Below are 24,192 nucleotides of genomic sequence, written 5' to 3' on the forward strand. Positions count from 1 at the left end.
TCCAATAAGAAGCTGTATGGTTTCCTTATTGGAGAGTTAGGTTAGATGTGGCAGGCATTTTCATTTCACCCAAGGGAACTTTAAGTAGAAGTAACACCTGTCTGTTTAAGGGAGGGAAAAGGTACAGAATTCTGTTCAATTTCAGGTGCTTTCAGTATGCCCTGCTGCCGTCTTGTGAAAATGTTTTACTTACCAGTTAGTCGAAAAGGTATTTCTCATATGTAACAAATCCCCACAGGGTTTTAGAAACCTAAAATAACTGCTGCTAAGCTCAATACTGGAATAATTGAGTCTTAAACCGTATTTTAAATGGTGCCCTCTTTAAAGCTGTGTTGCTTTTATAAAATGTTTTATTTATTTCACATGAACAAAGGCAGAATTGATCATTACTGGATTACTGCCCATACAAAAATCATAATTAAAAAATAAATTAAAAAAAAAAAGCAAGTATTGGACATACAGCTTTCTCATACATCCAGTTGGGGGACACTAGAACCATGGGGTATAGAGGTGCAGGCAAGGGTTTGGGATCTCAAACTCTCAGAACCCCACCCCCCTTCCCTAATCTCTAGCCTGTAGGGTTCCCACCCCCCCCCCTCCCCCTCTCAGTAAAATGCGACAAAAGCTTAGACCCCCCACAGCTGTTGCTGCACTCCACTATATCTCTCAGCCGGGGAAGTGATAGAGCAAATATTGCTTTATTTCTGCATTTTACCCTAATGTTTCCTGTGGGATTTTGTCTGTCACCTTACTCAAGGGGAGTAGTTCCATAGCTGGTCCTGGTGTGACATCAGTTATATTTATTTACATGTTTAAGATGTTACACTAAGGTAGCTAGGGGCCAGGTACTGCTGGCCACACACACACACCTGTGGATGGCATGGCCAATTTGGCAGAGCTAGCCTGGGCAAAATCTATAGCACAGCAGCAACTAATCCCAGGGTTGTAAGCGACGATGTTATTCCTCCTGTCTTCCCCCTCACTTCAGATACAGAACCTGTTCTAGTGGGGACGTTTAACCAAGTTCACCGTCCTTCCAACGAGGAACCAGTTTGGGAACATATTCTGGCCAAATCTGTGCAGGGCTTAGTGAAGCTCCTCTTCTGTAGATACGTTTTTTAGAGTCTACCTCTACAGCAAGACCAAGCAAGCGCCACAGCCTGGCAGTAGGCCAGACATGAGGCAGATTGGACTCTGACCTTTCAGTTCAGGAGGAGGTTGAAGTTGCTGAGGATCCGAACATAAAGGACCCCTCTGGAAAACGAGGGGTAGAAAAACAAGGGGTGAAATATTTGGTACAGGCTGTGATACAGACCCTTAACAGTGAAGAAATTGAGGAGCATGTTTCTCAAGACTTATCACTGTGCACAGCTTAATCGCTTTGTGAGGCATAGTCCAAACAAGAGGTTCAACATCTTATGCAGATTGCAGTTGGTTTTTTTTGTTTGTTTTTTTTTTTTTTTTTTTTTTTTAAATCCCTTTCCTGGACAAAAAGCAATCTCTGCCTACGGTGGATACTCATTATAGCAGATTTAATTCAGCCACTCTAAAGGATGGCTTGGATAGAAAATGCGAAGTCATTTTAAAATCTATATACAGCATGGGTTAACAAAGCTTTAGGAAACTGGTCAGAATAGCTTTCTGAAGGTCTGCAGTTGGGCAAACCAAGGTCAGAATTAATTACATTGGCTGACCACATCCAAGAGTTTTCTGGGTATATGGGTGATGCCTGTTGTGATGTGGGACTTGTTGGGGCAAAAATATCTGCCTCAGCTGTAGGGGAGGGAAGTACATTGTGACTTAAGGCTTGGGAGGCTGACTTGGAATCCAATGTCTTGTTTCATCCTGAACTTGATCATTTATGCAGTCAGGCCACAAGAAGAAAAAATGTTTCCTACCTGTTAAAGGTCCCAAGTGCAGAGGGTCTAAATTTTGATCCTTTTTATTCACAGGAATAGCTAGGGGTGCTAACTCCAGGGGGCAGTATTCTGCAGCCTGTGCATTCTTCTGAAGAGTTTAGAATTCTGTTTGAACCTTTTCTTAGTTCAGAAACCAGACAGATGTGCTATGGTGGCTTCCTCCTAGACAGGACCTGTTAAGTCAGGGATCGTTCCATTATCAAGATTTAGCTCAGCTAGCTTCAACATTGTTGCTGTTGAAGCCATGATCCTTACAGTAAAAGGCCTCTCTGAAAGTGTGGTGGTAACCATGCTGAAGGCTAGAAAGCAGGTATCTGGTAGAAATTACCAAAGAATGTTGAGAATATACACTACATGGCCAAAAGTATATGGACATCACTTTAAATTAGTGTGTTTTGGAGATTGCATTACTGTAGGCTTGATTTTATGCACCTATGGCAATAGGTGTGGCTAAAAGTTCCATCCTTAAATAAGCAGTAGAATGGGTCGCACTGAAAAGCTCAGTGCTAGTCTTGCCCCAGTCAACTAAGTACTGTTATTGTGAAGTGGAAGCATCTAGGAGCAACAACAGTTCAGCCGTAAAGTAGTAGGCCACACAAGCTCACAGAATGGTAACTCAGAGTACTGAAGCATGTAGTGTTTAAATATCATCTGTTCTTGGTTGCAACACACATTACAGTGTTACAAACTGGCTCTAGAACCATTGTTGGCAATTGAAATGTTCGGTGTGAGCTTCATTAATTGGATTTCTGTTGCGAAGAAGCCGCACACAAACCTTAGATTGCAATGTGGCATGCTAAATGTTGGCTGGTGGTGTAAAGCACACTGCCATTGAACTCGGGAGTCATGTTCTCTTTAGTGACAAATCATACTTCACCATTTGGCAGTTTGTCGGACAAATCTGTTTTTTCCGGATGCCAGAAAAATGCCTCCCATCAGAATGCAAACTGTAACGTCTGGTGGAGGAAGAATAATGGTCTCTTAGTTCCAGTGAAGGGAAGTTTTAGTGCTACAACATATTTGTGTGCTTCCAACTTTGTAACAACAGTTTGGAGGTCTTTTCCAGTTTCAGCATGACAACATGAGGTCCAGCAATAATAAAATGGTTTTCAAAGTCTGTTGTGGAAGAACTTTATTGGCCTGCAGACCTCATCCTCACCAAACCTTTGGGCTGAATTGTAACGTCATATGCAAGCCAAGTTTTATCGCCTAACATCAGTGCCCGACCTCACTAATGTTCTTATAGCTGAATGGATGCAAATCCTTGCAGCCGTGTTTCAAATCTAGTGGAAAGCCTTCCCAGAAGAGTGTAGGCTATTATAGCAGCAAAGGGGGGACCAACTCCATATTAATCCCATGGGGCAGGGGTCCAAATACTTTTGGCTGTGTATTGTATATCCTTTAGTGTGAAAAGATTTACCTAAATCTTCCTTTAGACTACCCAGGTTTCTTCAGTTTTGCAAGAGTATATAGACAGTGGTTCTTTAAAGGTCCAGGTTTCATCCATCCCTATTTGATTTCTTCTAGAAGAAACCGGCATTGATAGCTGTGTGCAGCCCCTTTATATTCCTCCTATAGATCATTGGAACCTAAAGCTTTTCTTGACAACATTTTAACACCTTTGTATTGGAGTTGAAGTTCCTTAAATGAAAGAAAACCTTTCTTTTGGCGTTCGACATTGAGAAGAGTTTTGGAGCTGGAACCTCTTTTTTGCAGATCACCATATCTAATTTTTCATGAGGACAAACTGTCCTTTATTTTGTTGGACATCATCAGGGCCCTGAGGACATGCCTTGCTAAAGTTTAGTTTCAGAAAACTCACATCCTTGTTGTCCTCTATGGTGCGCATAAAAGAGGTTAGCCAGCATCCATTATTAGATGAATCACTTCACCAATTAGATAGACTTACATTGGAGCAGGGAAGCCGGTTTCTAAAAATATGAGGGCACATTCTACCAGTTCAGCGAGTGCTTCCGATGCCCACCTGTCCATATATTTACAGGTTCAATGTTTTTGAGTCCAAAGAATCTAGGTTGGGTGTAAGGTTTTGCGCACAGCAACTTCAGAGCGTACCCTCCTGTGGGGACAGTTTTGGGGCAGGCCCATGTTTCTAGTGTCCCCTAATCAGATATAAGTGAGGGATTATTGTACTTGTTTTAAATCCTTTTATCAAAATCTTTTGGGGAACACTGGAAGTCCACCCTTTACACTCAGGTTCTTTCCTTTGTCGTTTGGTGTCCGTTTTGGGAGGACATTATATTCCTTGTTTTCTCTCCCTTTTTATCTGTCTCCCCTGTTGTGCTTAGTTGTCTTACAGGCTAGGGCAGTGGTTCCCAAACTTTTTCAGTTCGTGGCACCCATAGTCTCCATAATTTTTTCAAGGCACCCCTCCAAAATAATTAGAGAGTAGTCCTGTTTAAGTATTTGAGTCAAAATAAGGTAATAAGTATTTAGGAGAGAAATACTTTGGAAGTTGTATGCAAAAATAATATACATAAATCGAAAGGGAAAAGAATAATTTTTTTCAATTATATTTCTGTCAAAGAATAATTTACAGATAATATTAAGAGGAATAAGATCAAACAAAATAAAACAACTTGAACAAAAATAATCACACTCTGCCCCCTCCTTCATTCTTTTTGCCCCTCCATTGCTGTTTCCTTTCACCTTTCCCTCCATTTCTTTACTTACCATACTTGGCCTTCTTTCTTCTATCTTCTTACCAATGCGGTGGCACCCGAGACCCAGCATGCTCCCCTCTCCTGCCGCTTCTCACTGAATATGTCAGGCGTGACGTTATCACGCCCGACGTTCAGTGAGGAGGGAGGAGCATGCTGGGTCCCGGGCGCCGCCATATTTGTAAGTTGTTTTTTGTCCCCTGGGAGCCACGGCGCACACTTTGGAAACCGCTGGGCTAGGGGATATAGAGGAGGAGGCGCTCAGCTGTCTGAGTTACCTGCTAAGCTTCTGCATGCACCTCTATACCCCATGGTTCCAGTGTTCTCCAATAGATTTAGAGAAAAGCCTTTAATAGAAGTGCAAAAATCCTCTTTTACAGTATAGTAAAGTGTGCCATGGTTATTTCTCAAAAATTGACAATTTTGCTAATGGAAATAGATCGTTTATGTGCCTTGCCGTTGAAGTCCTCTTTATAGCATTGGTTACATAAAATCAGATGGGAAATATACATTGAATGAGAAATCTGCAATTTATCATTGGCTTTATCTAGTTGACTACATATTTATTTTTGGGGGTGGGGGCATTAGGGAAAGGGGTGCTGGGATATTATTGACAAATTGCTAACTAATACATTTTTATTTCCCATTTCTACCAGATGCACATTGAATCAGCAAAGATGCTTTCTTTTACGGAAGAGGAGTTTATGAAGGCACTGGAGTGGGGTGTCTCCTAAGCCTGCATTTCTGATTGTCTGCATCATTTTAAATTGATCATATAAAAGTGTATTTGTTCCCTCTTGTAGAGATTTTCATATATGTTTGGCAGCAATCCTACCATATACTAGAAGTTTGTAAAATGTAGTAACCACACCATTTGCTTCAATTTTGTTTTATCAGATATTAAACAGTGCTTTTTAAAATTATACAAGTGGTACGATCATGGTTTTTAAAAATAAATATGCTTCAGAGCTGCTGCTTGACGATAAACAAAAAATATTTCACTTTTTCCACTGTGGTCCATCGGTAAGGGATGCCATTGGACAGATGTTTTCTGCCACATCTATAAGCTGCACTCCAATAAAAAAAAAAAAAGTGATGAATTTTAAAGTATAAATAATTTTTTTATGTTTAAGTGCATTTGTGTTAGGAACTGTTTTTTTTACCAGCATAATTGTGGTGTTCTTATGTCGATGGTTGTTTGAAAAAATAAAACAGGAATCTCTTAAGTGGAGTTAATTTAATTTTACACATCATACCAACTTTTTAAAGGCTTGTTCACAGACATACTCTAGGTCAGTGTTTCCCAAACCCAGTCCTCAGGGACCCCTGCAGGTTTTCCATATCCCTTTGCTGGGGGGACAGGTATAATCATTACTGACCGACACATTTTGAAAGATCCACAGGTGGTATAATTATATCATTGGTCACCTGAAAAACCTGCACTGTTAGGGTGCTGTGAGGACTAGGTTTGGGAAACAACTACAATAGGTAAATTGACAAAAGCACATGCATAAACTAATGGTTTAGTGGGTTGCTTTCATGGTGTTGCACATTTCCAGTACAGTACATTTTATTAGTTAGTGTTTTACACATTGTATTGATATTCTATAACGCAGTGATGTGAATGGCACCTTTTGAATTTTATTTTTCCTATTTAATGCACTTTTCATGCATTTTCTAGTAAAAAGCATGAAAAAAAAAGCAGGTAGGTGGGACTAACCATTTTCTAGGTGTTGTTTAGATTAGGAAAATGACCAGCACTATGTTTTACATGTTAATTTTGTCTGGAATAAAACTGGTGATTTTTGCTTAGTAGTATTCCAAAATATAGTGTTTATGCTTTAAGGACTTACAACATCTAAACAAATATCTACAAAAATTTTACACATTCTGACACCTCGTGAAAGTATTTTATTAAACGTTCTGGTTGGTACAAGTATTATGCATCCATAAATTAAAACCTTTCCAAATAGCACTCTGCTGCTATAAAGGGTGCCATCTGGTGGTAGAACAGTGAATCACTTCATTTAAGAATCCCAGCCATCTTCTGAAAACATGTCCACATTTCTTTTCTGAAAAGTCTTCTGAAACTCTTCATCAAACATATTGAGGTCTTCCTCATTTTTAAATATTCCCTAAAAATTGCAAGAAAATAATTCAGTATTTTCACATAATCCTATTAAAAAGTAATTATCCTGAAATCGGAAACTAAGATTTGTTATACCAAAATAACACAGAATAACTATCTTTATAAAAATCTGTCACCAGCAGCCACCTTGTTAGAATTTGTAAGAATGAACAATTGTAAGTCTTTTTTCTGTAATCTCATTAGTTTTTCAGTTACATGTATAGTTTGCATAAAGTCTGCATTAGCAGAATACAAGCGTTTCACAAATTTCACACTTTAGGTACTTTTCGCAAAGTTTTAAATTAAACCATGACTATTTATGAAAGGGTAACATGAGTATAACCTTCTTGAAAGCCTCGTTCGGAGGCTGTTCTTATGCCTAATACAAGAATATAGTCGTATTGTTTGCAGATACACAAATTAAAATATACCCTACAATAAAACCTTTATTTGCAGTTGTCATTATTGATTAGTGTTTTTGTTTTAGAAAGGGTAAAACTAATCTAGGCTATTAAAAGTAACAGGAAGTGTGGACTGTTCATTGTCAACGGTTTCCTGTTCCCAACATCCGTGTCAATGAACAAATATTGGAGGCATCTGATTTTCATCCATTGAACTCTTACTGTCAGTCTGGCTTCGTCCATAGCACCAATAACCAGGGGGTCTCCACAGCAACATGTAATAAGATTTGGCAGTGTATCCTCCCAAAGTTCCCCTCTGGTATCTGCATATCAATGCTCCCCAACAACTGCTGGTTTCCTAGTGTATGGTAGGAGTTCAAAAATGGGATTTTTATACTTACGTAAAATTTGTTTCTCTTAATCCGTTGGGGGACACCGGGACCTTGGGGTATAGGGTAGAGCAGGCGAATGCTGGCACTTTAACTTTTAGTTAACTAAAACTCTGGCTCCACCCCCTCTATACCCCACCTCCTGCTAGAGGCCAGTCTATGTTTAACCAAGCCCGCAGAAAGGGAGATAGAGAGAACCAAAAAAAAGAGAATAAACTTAACACATAACAATCAAACAACATGTCAAACAAGGAAAAACCATAGCGTTAAGGGTGGGCGCCCGGTGTCCCCCAACGGATTAAGAGAAACGGATTTTACGTAAGTATAAAAATCACATTTTCTCTCACAGACCTTGGGGGACATCGGGACCTTGGGGGACATCGGGACCTTGGGGGACATCCCAAAGCTGTATCACGGGAGGGAACGCTCAGAAGAAACGGCCCGAAGCACCTTTCTCCCGAAACTTGCATCCCTAGAGGCAAACACATTAAATCTGTAAAACTTTGTGAAAGTGTGTACAGAAGACCACGTGGCCGCTTTACACAACTGTTCACTGGAGGCACCATGGCGTGCCGCCCAGGAAGCACTTACAGACCTTGTAGAATGCGCCCGCAGATTAGCAGGGACAGGCTCCCCAGCCCCGTTGTAAGCCTGGCGGATAACAGCCGTAATCCACCTAGCAATGGTCACCTTAGAAGCTGGCCAGCCTCTTTTGTGAGCATCGTAAAGAATAAAAAGATCCTCAGTTTTACGAAACTTCTGCGATCTTTTAACATAAATTCTCAAAGCACGAACCACATCAAGATAACGAATAGAGTCATCTTGATCAGAAGACGAGGAATCAGTTAGAGCCGGGATGACAATATCCTGATTCAGATGAAACTTAGAAACAACCTTTGGAAGGAAGGATGGCTTAGTTCGAAGAACTGCCCTATCCTCATGAAAAACTAGCAGAGGAGACTTACAAGACAAAGCCGCAAGCTCTGAAACTCTGCGTGCCGTTGAAATGGCTAACAGAAAAACCGTTTTCAAAGTAAGAAACTTGAAATCTACTGAATTCAAAGGCTCAAATGGAGGATGCTGTAAAGCCCTCAACACCAAATTCAAATCCCATGGTGGAACCGGAGGAATATAAGGAGGCTGAACATGAAGAACACCTCTCGGACTCTCTGGTTAAAGTCCTGGGAGGCGGACGTAGAGTCCAAAAAGGCTCTGGAGTCCATTCCCTTTTCAGGAGGTGTTCTGTTTGGTCCTCAGCTGGATTCCTTTATCAGTCAGGCATCAGGAGGTAAGAGCACTTTCCTCCCGGTTAGTGTTCCCAAGCAGAGGATGTCTAGATTTCGGGCACATCAGGTATGACAGCAAGTTTTCTCTGAAAGAAAATTGAAAGAGCCGACACCTGACCCTTAAGAGAACTAAGACGCAAACCTGCATCCAAGCCGTCCTGCAAGAACCTCAGTAACCAGGCCAGACGAAAAGAAGATGTAGGATACCCCTTCTTTTCGCACCAACCAATATATGTCCTCCAAACCCGATGATATATTTTGGCTGAAGCCGGCTTTCGAGCACGAAGCATGGTCTGAACCACCCGTCTCGAAAAACCCTTAGCTCTTAAGATCCTGGCTTCAACAGCCACGCCGTTAAAGCCAGACGATGCAAACCCTGATGACAAAAGGGACCCTGAGTTAGAAGATCTGGGCGAATTGGCAACCGCCACGACCGACCTCCTGCCATGAAGAGCACGTCGGTGTACCAAGCTCTGCGCGGCCAATCCGGCGCTACCAGAAGCACTGGAACACCCTCTCTCTTCACCTTTTGCAGTACTCGAGGAAGCATGGCTATTGGAGAAAAAAGTGTACACTAAGCGGTACTTCCAAGGAACCGACATAGCGTCTACCGCGACTGCCCCGGGATCTCTTGCACGGGAACAGTAGTGGAGAACTTCGTGATTCAACCGAGATGCCATCATGTCGACATCCGTTTGACCCCATTTCATCACCAACTGCTGAAACACCTCCGGATGGAGAGACCATTCCCCTGGGTGTAGAGTCTGCAGACTTAGAAAGTCTGCCTCCCAATTTTCTATTCCGGGAATAAACACGGCCATGATTGCCGAAACGTGAGCTTCTGCCCACAGAAATATCCTGTGTCTCCCTCATGGCCAGAGGACTCCTGGTGCCTCCCTGATGATTTAGATATGCCACTGTTGTGACATTGTCTGATTGGATCTTTACTGGCTTTCCCTGCGGCAAATGTTGCGCACCTTTTAGAGCGCGCAGTTCCAAGACATTTATTGGAAGCTTGGACCCCTGAAACTGTGCCTGAAGACATACAGCCCCCCAACCCCGAAGGCTGGCGTCTGTTGTAATTAGAATCCAATCCCAAATGGAGAACAAGCGACCCCTGGAGAGATTCTGCCTGTGTAACCACCAGATCAGCGACTGGCGCGTCTGTGGAGATAGGCGAAACACCTGACTCACCAGATTTCGATGAGATTTGTTCCATTGCGACAGAAGGTCCAACTGAAACTGCCGTGCATGAAACTGAGCAAACTGGATCGCCTCGAATGACGATACCATCTTGCCCAGAAGCCTCATCGCAAAATGAATGGAGGGTCTCCTTGCCATCAACAGGCATTTCACCATCCCCTGTAAGGCCAAAACCTTGTCCTGAGGAAAAAATACCCGTCTCTGACGGGTATCAAATATAGAAGACCCAGAAATACCATCTGCTGTGATGGGATCAACTTGGATTTCTTGAAGTTGATAATCCAACTGTGCAACTCCAGGGTTTGGATTGCTATCTGAATGTGTAACAGAAGCTTCTGCGAAGAGTCTGCCTTTAGAAGCAGATCGTCCAGGTAGGGGATGATTGTAATCCCCTTGGCTCTTAGCAAAGCAGCCATCACCGCCATGATCTTGGTAAAGATTCGTGGAGCCGTGGCGAGACCGAATGGAAGAGCCTGAAACTGGAAGTGCTCTGACTGAACCGCAAACCTCAGCAGGGACTGATGACCCCTCCAAATGGGCACATGGAGATATGCATCCTTGATGTCTAGGGCCACCATAAATTCTTCCTGTTCCATGCCGAGAATTACCGAGCGTAAAGATTCCATCTTGAAGCTGGGCACTCTTATCTGAGTGTTCAAAGCCTTTAGATTGAGAATCGGTCTGAAGGAGCCGTCGGGTTTTGTCACAAGAAAAAGATTGGGATAAAACCCCAAACCTTTTTGAGAATGAGGAACCGGAATAACCACTCCAGCCGACAGAAGGGATTGAATCGCCTCTGTTAAAGCCAACCGTTTCCTTGGACAAGATGGAAGCCCCGTGGTGAAAAACCGTCTGGGAGGGAGACCGAGCAGATCGATCCTGAAACCCTGACTCACCACTCCCCGAATCCAGACATCGGTGGTGGAATGACACCACCGATCCCTGAACCGCAGAAGATGGGCTCCCACCACTGACGACAATGGAGGAGCAAAATCCCCGTCATGCAGACTGTTTGTCTGCTGACCTAGCAGCTGGACGACGCGCCGACCAGGCCTGACGTCCCCACTGCAAAGCACCTCTAGGGTTGGATGTCTGACCTCTGGAGGATTGTCCTACTGTCCTCTAGACCTACCTGAGGAACGAAAGGCCCGAAATCTAGACATCCTCTGCTTGGGAACACTAACCGGGAGGAAAGTGCTCTTACATCCTGATGCCTGACTGATAAAGGAATCCAGCTGAGGACCAAACAGAACACCTCCTGAAAAGGGAATGGACTCCAGAGCCTTTTTGGACTCTACGTCCACCTTCCAGGACTTTAACCAGCGCTGCCACTGCCGAAGCAGAAATGCGCACTGCCATCGTCCCTGCTTCCATAGCAGCTTCACCTAAATAATCCGTAGCCCTCTGAATCTGTTCCACTAAAAGAATCAATTCAGAGGATGGCCTGCCAGCCAACAAACCCTCAGACAATTGTTCCAACCAGCGATCAACAGCTTTGTTAACCCAAGCTGATGCTAAAGCAGGCCTCAAACAAGCACCCGCTGCCCAAAAAAATGGACTTAAGAACGGTCTCAACCTTCTGGTCTGCACCATCCTTAAGAGTGGCCTGGTAAGGCAGAGGAATAGTAGTTACCTTTGCCAACCTTGCCACAGCTGCATCCACCTGAGAAAGCGTCCCATTTAGCGAGAACCTCAGGGGGAAATGGATAACATGACTGCAGTCGCTTAGTCACCTGAAACTTTCTGTCTGGAGAAGACCAAGATTTCAACAGCAACTGCTCCAATTCGGGAGAGGCCGGAAAAACCACCTCCTTCTTTTTGAGTCTTTCAAAAAGAGAGGATGCAGAAACTTCAGGCACTTGGTCCTCAGGAATCTCAAGTACCTGACGCACCGCCTGAATCAACTCTTCCAGACTCAGACGATCTGCTGGGACCTCCACCAACGAAGCAGCATCTATGTCAGAACCCAGCGGTAACTCACCCTCTTCCTGGGAACCACAATCAGAATCATGTTCCGGAAAAGAGGCGGCCACCCGCCTCCACTTACTTGAGGAAGGCGGAGTGACCGACTGCATCATCCTCTCCAAGGAGGAAGAGACCGCTACCAGACCCTGTACTGAGGATGCAAGACCCTGCACCCAGGCTGGTTCTCCAGACTGCACTGGAGCAGCAACAGGCAAAGCTTGAACTAAGGAAGCAGAATCAGAAGATTGAGCTGCCTGAGACTGTACCTTCTGAGCAAGCAGTTCCACTGTATTAAATAGAGACCGAGCCCAAGCAGGCTCCTCCGTGTTTGAACAGACAGCCACTGTTTCACCAGGAGTAGTCTCCGTGGGCCGACAGGACACACAGAGCCTGTGTTCCTGACTGCCCAGATGGTAACTTAACATAACATACAGCACAGGTGAAACTTAACATAGTAGCACCAGCCCTGCCACGTGTAGATTTTTCTCTCTCAGACATGTTCAAAGATGGGACAAAACAGTACAGTAAAATGCACACAATACAGATAACAAGCAGCACACAAACTACAAGAGAAAGTGAGCCTGCAATACAGCCAAAAGCTCCTAACTGTGTAAAGGTACAAAAGGCTAAACACACCACCCCCAACCCTTTACCTTACAGTATACAGGATAGAAAAGGGGAGAAGCAGGAGCTTTAGATATGGCTGCCTATTCAGGTATCCACACACGAGGAGTGAAGGACTACCACGGGGGAAGTGCTGAGGAGTAAAACACACCCCCCCCTCAGGGCCCAGCTCTGGAATGGATAACATCTAAGAGAGACAAACAACTCAACCAATCCACAGCCTAGCAGGGCTCACTGAGACAGTGACCCTTGCCTGACCCTGTTCCCTGAGCTAAAAATAGAACTTTTATCTCTACCAATTAAACAGATTGATTTTAGGAAAAAAACAGCCAGCTCAGGGAACCAACTGCGATTTCTAATATCTCTCTCACAGCACTATGCTGAGAGAGAGTTTACTTACCTGCTGCCAACCCTCCAGACGCAGTATGTGCAGACAGCATGCTTTCTGTACCTGGAGGACAGACCCCAGCCACCACCGACTGTGTCTGGCTCCAATGGAGGGATAGATAATCGGCAAAGGGGAGCGGGCAGTAAAGAGAGGACCCACACGGCACCTCCGCTCCCCCCCCCGCAGCCAACGCACAGCCGTCCGTGCTGTGCGCTCCACAGACCTCCCCCATCGCTGCCTCACACTCTCCTCGCCGGCCGCAGCCGCGGGAGAGGAGAAGAAATAAATATGCAGCCAGGAGTCTGACTGACAGCCGACTACTCGGCTCAGCGAGCCACCGGCTGTCAGAATCCGGAGACACAGTCTCCGCTGTCATTAAAAAGGAAAACTGGCTGCTAAGCAGCCCTGTGCACAGCCCGCTTTGCCGGGCACTTGAACTAGACTGGCCTCTAGCAGGAGGTGGGGTATAGAGGGGGTGGAGCCAGAGTTTTAGTTAACTAAAAGTTAAAGTGCCAGCATTCGCCTGCTCTACCCTATACCCCAAGGTCCCGGTGTCCCCCAAGGGATGTGAGAGAAATAATGGATCAATGACAATAAGTCTTAATTTGACAGCAGAGCTCAGTGACTTTCAACATGGCACTGTAATAGGATGCCATCTTTCCAACAAGTCAGTTCATCAAATTTCCTGTTCAACAGTAAGTGCCGTTATTGTGTAGAGGAAACGTCTAGGAGCAACAGGTCAGCTGCGAAGCGGTAGGCCACACAGGCTCACTGAACTGGATTGCAGGGTGCTGAAGCACGTAAAAATAGTCTGTCCTCGATTACAACACTCACTGTTGAGTTACAAACTGCCTCTGGAAGCAACGTCAGCACAACACCTATTCATTTAGAGCTTCATGGATTGGGCTTCTATGGATGAGCAACAGCACACAAGCCTCAGATCACAATTCACAATGCTAACTGGAGTAGTGTAAAGCAAACAGCCATTGACAAAAGCAGTGGAAATGCATTTTCTGGCATGATTAATCACCATCTGGCTGTCTGATGGGCAAATCTGGGTTTGGTGAAAACCAGGATAATGCTTTCTACCCATATGCATACTGCCAACTGTAATGTTTGATGGAGGAGGTATAATGGTCATGGTTTGGCCAAGACCCCTTAGCTCCAGTTAAAGGAAATCTTAATGCTACAGCATACAATGACATTCTAGAGAATTGTGTACTTCTAACATTGTGCCAACAGTTTGGGGAAGGCCCTTTCCTGTTTCAGTATGACATTGTCCCTGTGCAAGGTCCATCACAAAATGGACTCCTGAAGCTGTTGTGGAAGAACTTAATTGGCCTTCACATAGGTCTGACCTCAACCCCATCAAACACCTTTGGGATGAATGTGAACCATGCCATATCACACAATATCAGTGCCCAACCTCACTAATGTTCATGTAATTAAATGGATGCGAATCTGTGCAGCCATGTTCCAAAATCTAGTGGAAAGCTTTCCCAGACGAGTGGAGACTATTCTAGCAGCAAGGGATGGAAGGGAGTGGGGGGGGGACAACTACATATTAATGACCATTGTTTTGGAATGAGATGTTGAACAAGCACATATTGGTTTGATGTTTAGGTGTCCACATACTTTTGGTCATGTAGTGTTTTGTTCCAAAAGAGATTTCAAAATATATGTTTGAACTGCAAATTTTACTTCTGGACCATACTTTGATCTCCACTACGTCTTGTATTCTTTCTCTTGTGCCTTCTACAGACCATGGAAACGGTTTTCAGAGTTTCACATAACTATTTATGCATCGATCAAATCACTATTGAAAAAAAATGATGACTACCCAACTAACATAAAAGATAAACATACATGCAAACATTATTACAAATACAAAATGACACAATGCAACTAGGTTCATACTTGAGCAACAACATTCTTAAATAAGGAGCTTGTCGGATGTCTTCAAATGTGAGAAACTTAAAAGGCCCAGCTCAGCATTGAAGCAAGGGTTTGGTAAACATGGAGAATGCATGCTCCAGTGACAAGAAGGCATGAAGGCAAAGGCTTAGAAATGTGATAACTTTATGTGGCTCCAAGAAAGCAGAATAGATATTGTCTAAGCAAAAAGACTCACTTTTGGAAGGTAGCCCAGGAGCTGAGTGGCATGTTGCTTGAGCAGTTTCTGTCTTTCCTCCTCAATGATTGCCCGGCGAAATGCTTCTCTCTTCTCCTCGTCATCTCTCTCATGGAATTCACGTTCCTGCACACAATTACGGTATAATTATTAGCGAATACTATTTTTCATTAAGGATATAATTATCCATCTGTGTAAACAACACTTCCCTCTAAGCCATACTGGTGAACATTTTAATTATACTGTTTATTAAATCTCTCTCTCTCTGTATCTATATCTCTCATGGTTAGTTTGAATTAGTCCAGAAAAGAAAATTAAGCAAAGGTGTAATTTCTCACTTTATCAGCGATAAACTGTTTGCGTCTATCCTCAAGAAGTTTTTCCACTGCTCTTTTGTGTTCAAGCTGTTTCATCCTTCTCTTCTGAGCATTCATCTGCTCAATCCTGTCATCCTCAGCAAACTTCGCAAGCATGGCCTGTCTGAAAGCTTCCTCTTCTTCTTTTGCCGCTTGTTGAACAATTTGCTTAAAAGCCATTTGTTCTTCAAAGGTTCGCTGTAATTCAAGCCTTTGACGAATTTTCTTTTCCATCTCCCCCTAAAGAAGTCCAAGCAAATGGTTATTAAACAAAAATGCACGTTAATTTATCATGACATTAAAATAAAGAAAATACAGCAACAGACTTTATTCCTACAATTTAACTCTAGACTTTGTGGCTTTGTAATAGCTAGAATGAGCAACAAAGCCTAAATATTCTTTAGAGATGGGGAAGCCCTTGTGTCCTTCAATAGTTCATACAGTTAACTGTGATACATTGTAACCGCTTTTGGTATCTGTATCTGCAGAAGAAGATTGTGCTAGTCAAAGGTCACTTCGTAACATGCAAAAATGTACCCCTCATAAGTGCCCCCTCAAACCGGCATATGCCAGTTTGTGAGGTCATTGCCCCATTTTTGTGCAAAGCTGTTTTTATGGAGAAAGAAAAGGATCTGCATGTCACGATGGTGGCTTCTGCAGGAAAGGGGGGGGCAACATTTAGCATCTTCTGATGGGAGGGGCTGAGTGTTCTGCGAGATGAGAAACTTAAAATACATTCAAGGAGGTAAGAGGGTGAGACAGGTGCATTCCCAGTTGGCCACATGGCTTGTTTCTCCAGTAAAAGAGCAGTGTTTTGGTTTTACTTTTATTAAAAGGTTGTGAGGAGTGGGCCAATATTCAGGAATCATCCTATACTTCCAATGAAGCAGACATTTCATTTTAACACTAACTAGATGCATTTGATGTGGATAAAACACATTATTAGCAATTAAACACTCTGATCATGAGGGAGGGGACATTCTGTGTCATCCCTTTATTTTTATTATAAATGTAAAACATAAATGAGATTGGGACAAGCAATATTTTAGGATAAAAAAAACCCCCAAAACAAAAGGTCTAAGGAATAAAGGCAGCCCTAAAGTGATAGGCCGCGTTTTCACCACTAGACCCACAATCCCACAAAAGTAGGTGCCGATTTTACTGGGGCAGTTCCAAGACCTGCGGTTAAATGTATGAAACTGCGTATTTTGCAAATCGCAAAATATCGGCAACTTTACAGGAGGAATTTAAAGCACTAATGGCTTTTAAAGGCAAGTTTTGCCTTTAAAGCCATTGCATTTCCCCTGCAAAGTCGCCAGTATTTGGCGACTTGCACAATGCGCAGTTTCATACATTTACCCCCTGGAATGTGGTCTGTATTTGTGAAGCAAATACAAAAGGTGCATTCTGCAAATAGAAGGTGTATTGCAGGGGCACACTTTTTGCATGTTCATAAATGACATCAGAAGAGCGGAAATCTCATCTTAAAGAGACAACATTTTTACATATTTAGAAAGCTCAGATCCCATATTTATATGGGATCATAAAGATATATTATTATTATTATGTAATAGCCATAGAATTACACTGGAAGGAAACGAGTAAAGTTATCTCACATTGAAGATTTTCTGAAGCTAAATGAAGATGTTATAAAGGTAAACAAGAGACTGTCTTGTTACTAGGAATTAAAGCAGCATTTGCACTATCCTATTATTGTCTGTATTACCTCCCTCAAGGCAAACATCTCTGAACAATAAATGCTTTAATCCCCTATTAGGCCACACTAATCTTCAAATCTGAAGCTGGATGTTCAACAGTCAAGTTCTTTAAATGTAACAGATTGCTACTACAAGCTATTGTTTAGTAAAAAAACAAAAAAAAAAACAAAATCAATACATTCGTTAACAAAATTATAATTTAACTAGGTGCATTGAAGACAAGCAAGTATTCTGAACCTAGCTTGCTAAATAAAGCCATTAGTATCACTTACAATTTCCCGTTGTCTGGCCTCCTCTGCCTGTTCTTCCAGGTACAGCTCTTGACGCATTTGCTCAAGTTCTTCTCTCTCTTGTTGTTCTCTCTGGATATGTTCTGCAAGCTGATGACAAAATAAGAGGATTGGTTATTTCTAATTATATAAAGCACCCTGCCATAATTCGTCTGTCCTTCATATATTTTTTGCTATTCACTTTCTAAGAATAGGTTTCCAGTGATCGTTTGTAATTCCAGTTTTAACATAAAACACTCTTGGATAATGCTATCCTGCCATCAGTTCTGGTTTTGAAAGATATGTGTTATTGAAAGGAAAATATTAGGGTTGTACCCAATCCTAGATCATATATATGATTCAACCAACATATTTTTTTTTCTTAGTAAGTCTCCGAATCACTGACCGCAAATTCTGATTCCTCTGTGATTTCTAGCCACACCCTAGTGCGCACCCCACTTTAGAACAAATTAGTGCTACAGAAATAAGACACATCTATATAGTTATATTACCTGGGGTAGTGTTACAAACGCCCTGTAGTATCTGAGATCCACCCATCCACTCAAGTGGTCTTAGCTTTTTAAATGATGTCACTGTGAAAGTATGCAGTATATGGGAAACACTAACTAGAGAAGCAGGTGATGTCCATTTCCATGTAAGCATGGAACTGGACATCACCTGCTAAAAGCATATTTTTGCAATTGATGCGTAGGTACATTAAAAGAGGATTTATATACTTACGTTAAATCCGTTTCTCTGATTCCGTCTGGGGGACACTGCTTACCATGGGGTTGTGGAGCGGAACACGGGAGTTGGCACCTAGCTAGTTAATCTTTATCACTGCTGACAGACCCCTCCTCTCTACAATCCCCCCGCCTCTTCCTCCTCAGTTAATTCAAAAAGCCCCAAGGAGAAGGGTCAATCACCAAGAGCATACAGAGGAAAGGCAGAAGGGAGGGATCGCAGTGTCCCCCAGACGGAATCAGAGAAACGGATTTAACGTAAGTATATAAATCCTCTTTTCTCTTTCATCCAGTCTGGGGGACACTGCTTACTATGAGGACGTTCTAAAGCAGCCCCCTAAAGGTGGGACCGCTCTGAAAGCACTACGAGCGAAATTTGCATCCGCGAATGCATTAAATTGATAGAATTTGGTAAATGTGTGGACAGAAGACCAGGTGGCTGACCTGCAAAGCTGGTCAGTAGAAGCCCCATTTCTTGCTGCCCATGACGCCCCTACCAATCTGGTGGAATGGGCCGTAAGTCTCTCTGGCACAGGCAGGTTAGCTCTTATGTAAGCCTGCTTAATAGTTGCCGTAATCCATCTTGCAATGGACTGTTTAGAGGCTGGCCAGCCTCTTTTGTTAGAATCATGTAGGACAAACAGGGAATCGGTTTGTCTAATTTGAGATGTTCTTTTGACATAAATACGGAGAGCCCTAACCACATCTAACTTTTCCATAGACTGCAGATCAGACTGAGAAGTAGATGAAAAAACCGGAACTACAATTTCCTGGTTCAAATGAAAAGAGGACACCACTTTTGGAACAAAAGATGGGAGTGTTCTCAAAACCGCTCTGTCCTCGTGAAAAACCAGATATGGTTCCCGGCAAGACAGAGCTCCCAATTCCGACACCCTACGTGCCGATGCAATTGCCAAAAGAAAAACAACCTTCCAGGTCAAACACCTAAAATCTGCCTCAAGTAAAGGCTCAAAGGGGGGCCCTTTAAGCATGTCTAGACCCAGGTTAAGATCCCATAGTGCTGTAGGCGGAAAATAGGGAGGTTGAATATGTAAGACTCCCTGAAGAAAAGTCTTGATATCTGGCAAATCCGCTAATTTCAGATGAAAAAAGACTGAAAGTGCCGATACCTGAACTTTTAGGGAACCTAAACGAAGCCCTGCTTCCAGCCCATCTTGAAAAAAAGCCAATAAGCGAGGGAGACGAAAGGAAGACGTGTGACATGTCCTATTTTCGCACCATCTGATATAGGCTCGCCAAATCCTGTGATAGATGCGAGCTGAAACTGGCTTGCGAGCTCGCATCATAGTGTTCACTACACTGGAGGAAAAACCTCTAGCCCTCCAGAGGCTGGCTTCAACAGCCATGCCGTTAAACTGAGCTGCGGTAAATTCTGGTGACGAAAGGGACCTTGAAGAAGAAGGTCGTCTCGTGACGGAAGACGAAATTCTTGTCCTTCCGCCATAGAGATTATGTCCGCGTACCACACTCGGCGCGGCCATAAAGGAGCTATTAGAATCACCGGCAGACCGCCTTGCCTTACTCTTCTGAGCACGCGAGGAAGCATGGGAAATCGGAGGAAACAGGTATCCCAACCTGAATTCCCATGACATCGTCATTACGTCCACTGCCACCGCTAAGGGGTCTCTTGCCCTTGCGCAAAACCTGGGAACTTTTCTATTGTTTCTGGAGGCCATGAGATCTATATCCGGAAGACCCCATCTCTGAACTAGAACCTGAAAAACTTCCGCATCATTTGGTTTCGACTTAGGTAGTCGGCCTCCCAATTTTTTATTCCCGGAATGAACACTGCCGAGATTGCTGGAACGTACTGTTCTGCCCAAACAAAAATCTGAGCTGCAATTTTCATTGCGGCTGCACTCCTGGTTCCTCCCTGCCTGTTGACATATGCTACAGCCGTGGCATTGTCGGACTGAACTCCGACAGGGTGGCCCTGAAGGAGGGACTTTTCCACCCGAAGGGCTAAAAGAATTGCCTTCAACTCTAACACGTTTATTGATAAGGCTGATTCCTGAACAGACCAAAGTCCCTGGAGCCGAAGGTGCAGGATTACCGCCCCCCCCAACCTCTCAGGCTGGCGTCTGTTGTGGATATGATCTATGGAGCAAAAGACCTGCCCATCGACATGTGATCTTGATTCAGCCACCTCTGGAGCGATTCTTTCGCCCCCGGAGACAGAGAGATCCTCTGGAGATCCAAGCGTATGTGGGATCCTGACCATTTCTGTAACAGATCCCACTGGAAGCATCGGGAATGAGCCAGACCGAAGGGGATCGTTTCGAAGGAGGCCACCATCTTCCCAAGCAGCCGCATGCACAAATGAATTGAGGGCTTGGGAGAGGACAAGACCTGAGTTGTTGTAGCCCGGATTGAACTGATCTTCTCCGTAGGCAGGAACACCTTCTGCCGACTGGTATCCATGATAAGCCCCAGGAAGACCATGCGTTGAAACGGGACCATCTGGGATTTTTTTAAGTTTATCAGCCACCCATGGCTCTCGAGGATTGCTATGGTGAGTGATAAGTGTTGACGTAAGCAAATCTCTGAGGAGGATTTGATGAGTAGATCGTCTAAATAAGGGACGACCTGAACTCCCTGTAGGTGGAGACACGCTGCCATCACCGACATGATCTTCGTGATGACCCTTGGAGCTGTAGAGAGGCCGAAAGGAAGAGCCCGGAACTGATAGTGGGAGTTACCTACTGTGAACCTCAGGAGGGACTGATGATTGCTCCAAATAGGAATGTGGAGGTATGCATCTTTTATGTCTATGGATCCCATAAACTGATTCTTCTCTAAGCCGTTTATCACCGACCTTACGGACTCCATTCAAAATTTGTCCACTCGTAAGTGCACATTGAGGCTCTTTAGGTTTAGAATGGGTCGAAATGACCCGTCCGGCTTCTTGACCAGAAAAAGATTTGAATAAAAACCATTTCTGTTCTGGTTGTCTGGGACCCTGCAGATGACTCTTTGCGAAAGAGGAGAGGCGACACAGACCTGCATTGCCTGTCTTCTTTGGGGATCTCGGGGTAGCGAGGTTACAAAGAAACGCTGCAGTATTAGTCCCATCAGATCTATCATGTACCCTCTTGAAATAATGCCCCAAATCCAAGGGTCTTGGGATGACGCTGCCCACTGTTCCTGAAAAAGAGACAGACGTCCCCCCACCAGCGCCACCTCTTGGGGAATAGAGTGGCAGTCAGGACACAGGCTTCTCCTTAGTCTTGGAGGCCTGGCGCCTAGCTGCAAACAAGGACCTGCCTCTGAGAGACGAGCCTCGGGAATTCAGTTGTCTACCCTTAAACGACTGCCCTCTGGGCAAGGATGTACCCCGAAAGGACTGACGAAAGGAACTAAACCGTGGTGTCCGGTTTCTACTGGAGAAAACCGGCAAAGAGGTGCTCTTGCCCCCCGTTGCCTGGGAAATCATGTTATCTAATTCCGGGCCAAACAGACCTGCTGCCGAAAAAGGAATGGATTCCATAGATTTCTTTGACTCAGAATCCCCTTCCCAGGATTTCAGCCATAATGTTCTTCTAGCTGAAACAGACGCAGCCTGAATAGAGGAGGACACAAAAGCTGAGCTCTGGGCCGCCTCATAAATATACCCCGACGCCTCCTTTAAATGTAACGCTAGGTTAATCAATTCTGGGTCCTGTAAGGTCTGTGCCAGTTGCTCAGCCCATGCTTCCATGTCTTTGGCAACCCAAGCTGAAGCAAACGTGGGTCTAAAGGAAGAACCCGCTGCTACAAATATAGATTTAAACTGGGATTCCACTCTGCGGTCAATGGTATCTTGCAGAGTTGCTGAGCCCGGGGCCTGAAGGAGAGTGTGACGGGCCAAACGGGCTACAGGAGTATCTACTTTCGGAATTTCCTCCCAGCGAGCCACGTCCTCTTGCTCTTTGGAACAGAAAACTTTTTATCAGGCTGTTTCCAGGCTCCCTCAGCATTATCTCTGAGTTCTGTAGAAGGGGGAAAACGAATAACCTTCCTTTTGGCCTTTTTATAGAGACTTCTGTCTCTTGGACTAGGATCCTCCATTTCTGAGATGTCCAACGCTTGCCTCACCGCTAAAACCAAATCGTCAATAAATTGATATTTAGTGACTTCTTCCTGTTCCGAGGATGGAACCTGGTCAGAATGCAAATTTGATTCTGTTTCCTCTTCTGAAAGTGCCTCTGAATCAGAAAGGACCATGAGAGGATTAGCGGATCTGAGCCGCTTTCTTTTAGCTGGGGGGCAGATTTGGGGATTCAAGTAACTGGTTAAGTTTATCCAAACCCTTAATAAATGATGAGGACAATGCCGGTTCTGTGGGTACAGGCGGATGCTATAGCCGTTTCAGTAGAAACCGTGGCAGCAGGGAGCCCCACAGGAGTAGTAGCATTATTAGTCACAGACGCTCACACACTAGTCCATAATTGATTAGATTGGGAGACCATCTGTGCCAAAGAGGAAACCGACTGTGTCAGGGAAGCTACCCAGGCCGGTTCCTCCATCAGTGGGGCTGGAAGGTGCTGGATTTGCGCAGAGGGGACCTCTCCTTCACAGGCTGAGCAGAGCGCCAACGGGTCTTTCTGCCCATTAGGTAAAATAACTTTACATCTAGAACATGTAAAATATTTTGCCATAGGGCCTTTTCCCTTTTCTCTCATTTTAAAAGGAAAGGCACACCAAACACACTTAGATAAGAGATATTTTGAGAGAGACAGAGTAGACAACAAGTAACAGAGTATTGTGTAATAAAAGCTGTACTTGTATGTGTGTAACAATGAAAAGATATATGTGCAAGTAAGAAGATTTTTGCAATTCTACTAGCCTCCCTCCTGTAACCACATAAACAGTCAGTAAATGGTTAAAGAAAGGGTTTTGGTACTTAGCCGAAAGGGGCCACTCAGGGGAGAAGTCCAACAGCAGTGTCCTGGTGTCTGCTCCTTTGGTGATAAGTTCCTTCCTGGGCTTCTGTTTGGCGCCAGAGTCCGAACTGTGCCATCTGTGCTGAGAGCAGGGGAGCTCTTGTGATAGTTCCCCCTCTGCAGCTTTCTGTCTCTCCTCTTTTTTTAAAAATAACTTTATCGATGTTTTTGGCAGAGTTATGGAGGCCTCTTAGAGGTCTCCTGCAGCGTTAGTACCCCGATGCCCCCTCCTATTCACCTGAGGGGAGATCTTGGTATGGCCCTGTTTTCTCTCCTACTTCTTACTGTACCTCCGTGGTCCGTTGAAAAAAATCATGGCCGCCGGCGAGGTGATGCGATAGGCGGCGCTCTATGCCTAATGGCAGCACCGGTTATCGTGGAGCCTCCTAGAGTGACAGCGGTCCAGTGAGACCGCTTGTCACTCTATCCTGTGACAGTTAATGCTCTGCCATTGAGAGCAGTCTGCTCTCTCTGACAGAGTCCTGTCCCCGCTGCCCAGCTTCTGTGAGTGTGTTCTCTATATGTAGAACACACTCCCAGCTCTGCCCTAAACTAACTGAACTGTAAAAAAGAAAGAAAAAATGAAAGTTATATATAAAAATAAATTAAATAAATGACTAGCTATTTCTAATAAGCCCAACTCCTTTGGGCACCTAGAAAAAACTGAGGAGGAAGAGGCGGGGGGATTGTAGAGGGGAGGGGTCTGTCAGCAGTGATAAAGATTAACTAGCTAGGTGCCAACTCCCGTTCTCCCCTCCACAACCCCATGGTAAGCAGTGTCCCCCAGACTGGATGAAAGAGAAAATGTAATATGTTCATAATTATAAGTGGCTGAGTATTGTATGATTTGTGCTTTCCATCTTAATTCACCTGTCCTTTATAATCACACTTTGATAATCAAACGTTATTAGCGGTTTGAAATTCCAGTTTTAACACAAAGAAGGAAAAAAAAAAAATACTTGTCTTCTATTTATCTTGCTAAGTTTCCGGCTTTGAATGATTCATATACCAATAACTGCTTTTAGAAGACTATGTTTCTGAAAAGAAAATA

The 24,192-nt window shown here is 43.9% G+C and overlaps 2 protein-coding genes across 4 annotated transcripts in view; one reads left to right on the forward strand and one right to left on the reverse strand.

Annotated features, from left to right (window-relative positions):
- The window catches only part of TEX9 (testis expressed 9), a 33,891-nt gene extending 28,068 nt beyond the window's left edge, over nucleotides 1-5,823 (forward strand). The window contains exon 12 of the mRNA XM_075208055.1: nucleotides 5,254-5,823. Coding sequence (XP_075064156.1) covers nucleotides 5,254-5,331 — 78 coding nt within the window. The 3' untranslated portion in view covers nucleotides 5,332-5,823. The remainder of the gene's footprint in view (nucleotides 1-5,253) is intronic.
- A 670-nt stretch (nucleotides 5,824-6,493) lies between these two features.
- MNS1 (meiosis specific nuclear structural 1) overlaps nucleotides 6,494-24,192 on the reverse strand; it is a 34,220-nt gene continuing 16,521 nt past the window's right edge. For all 3 annotated transcript variants that reach the window (XM_075208053.1, XM_075208052.1, XM_075208054.1), the window contains 4 exons: nucleotides 17,459-17,566; nucleotides 15,451-15,708; nucleotides 15,113-15,238; nucleotides 6,494-6,732 (listed from right to left, as the gene is read on the reverse strand). In XM_075208053.1, coding sequence (XP_075064154.1) covers nucleotides 6,625-6,732; nucleotides 15,113-15,238; nucleotides 15,451-15,708; nucleotides 17,459-17,566 — 600 coding nt within the window. In that variant the 3' untranslated portion in view covers nucleotides 6,494-6,624. The remainder of the gene's footprint in view (nucleotides 6,733-15,112; nucleotides 15,239-15,450; nucleotides 15,709-17,458; nucleotides 17,567-24,192) is intronic.

This window comes from Mixophyes fleayi, chromosome 4 (assembly GCF_038048845.1).
Source record: "Mixophyes fleayi isolate aMixFle1 chromosome 4, aMixFle1.hap1, whole genome shotgun sequence".
In the NCBI taxonomy this organism is placed as follows: domain Eukaryota; kingdom Metazoa; phylum Chordata; class Amphibia; order Anura; family Limnodynastidae; genus Mixophyes; species Mixophyes fleayi.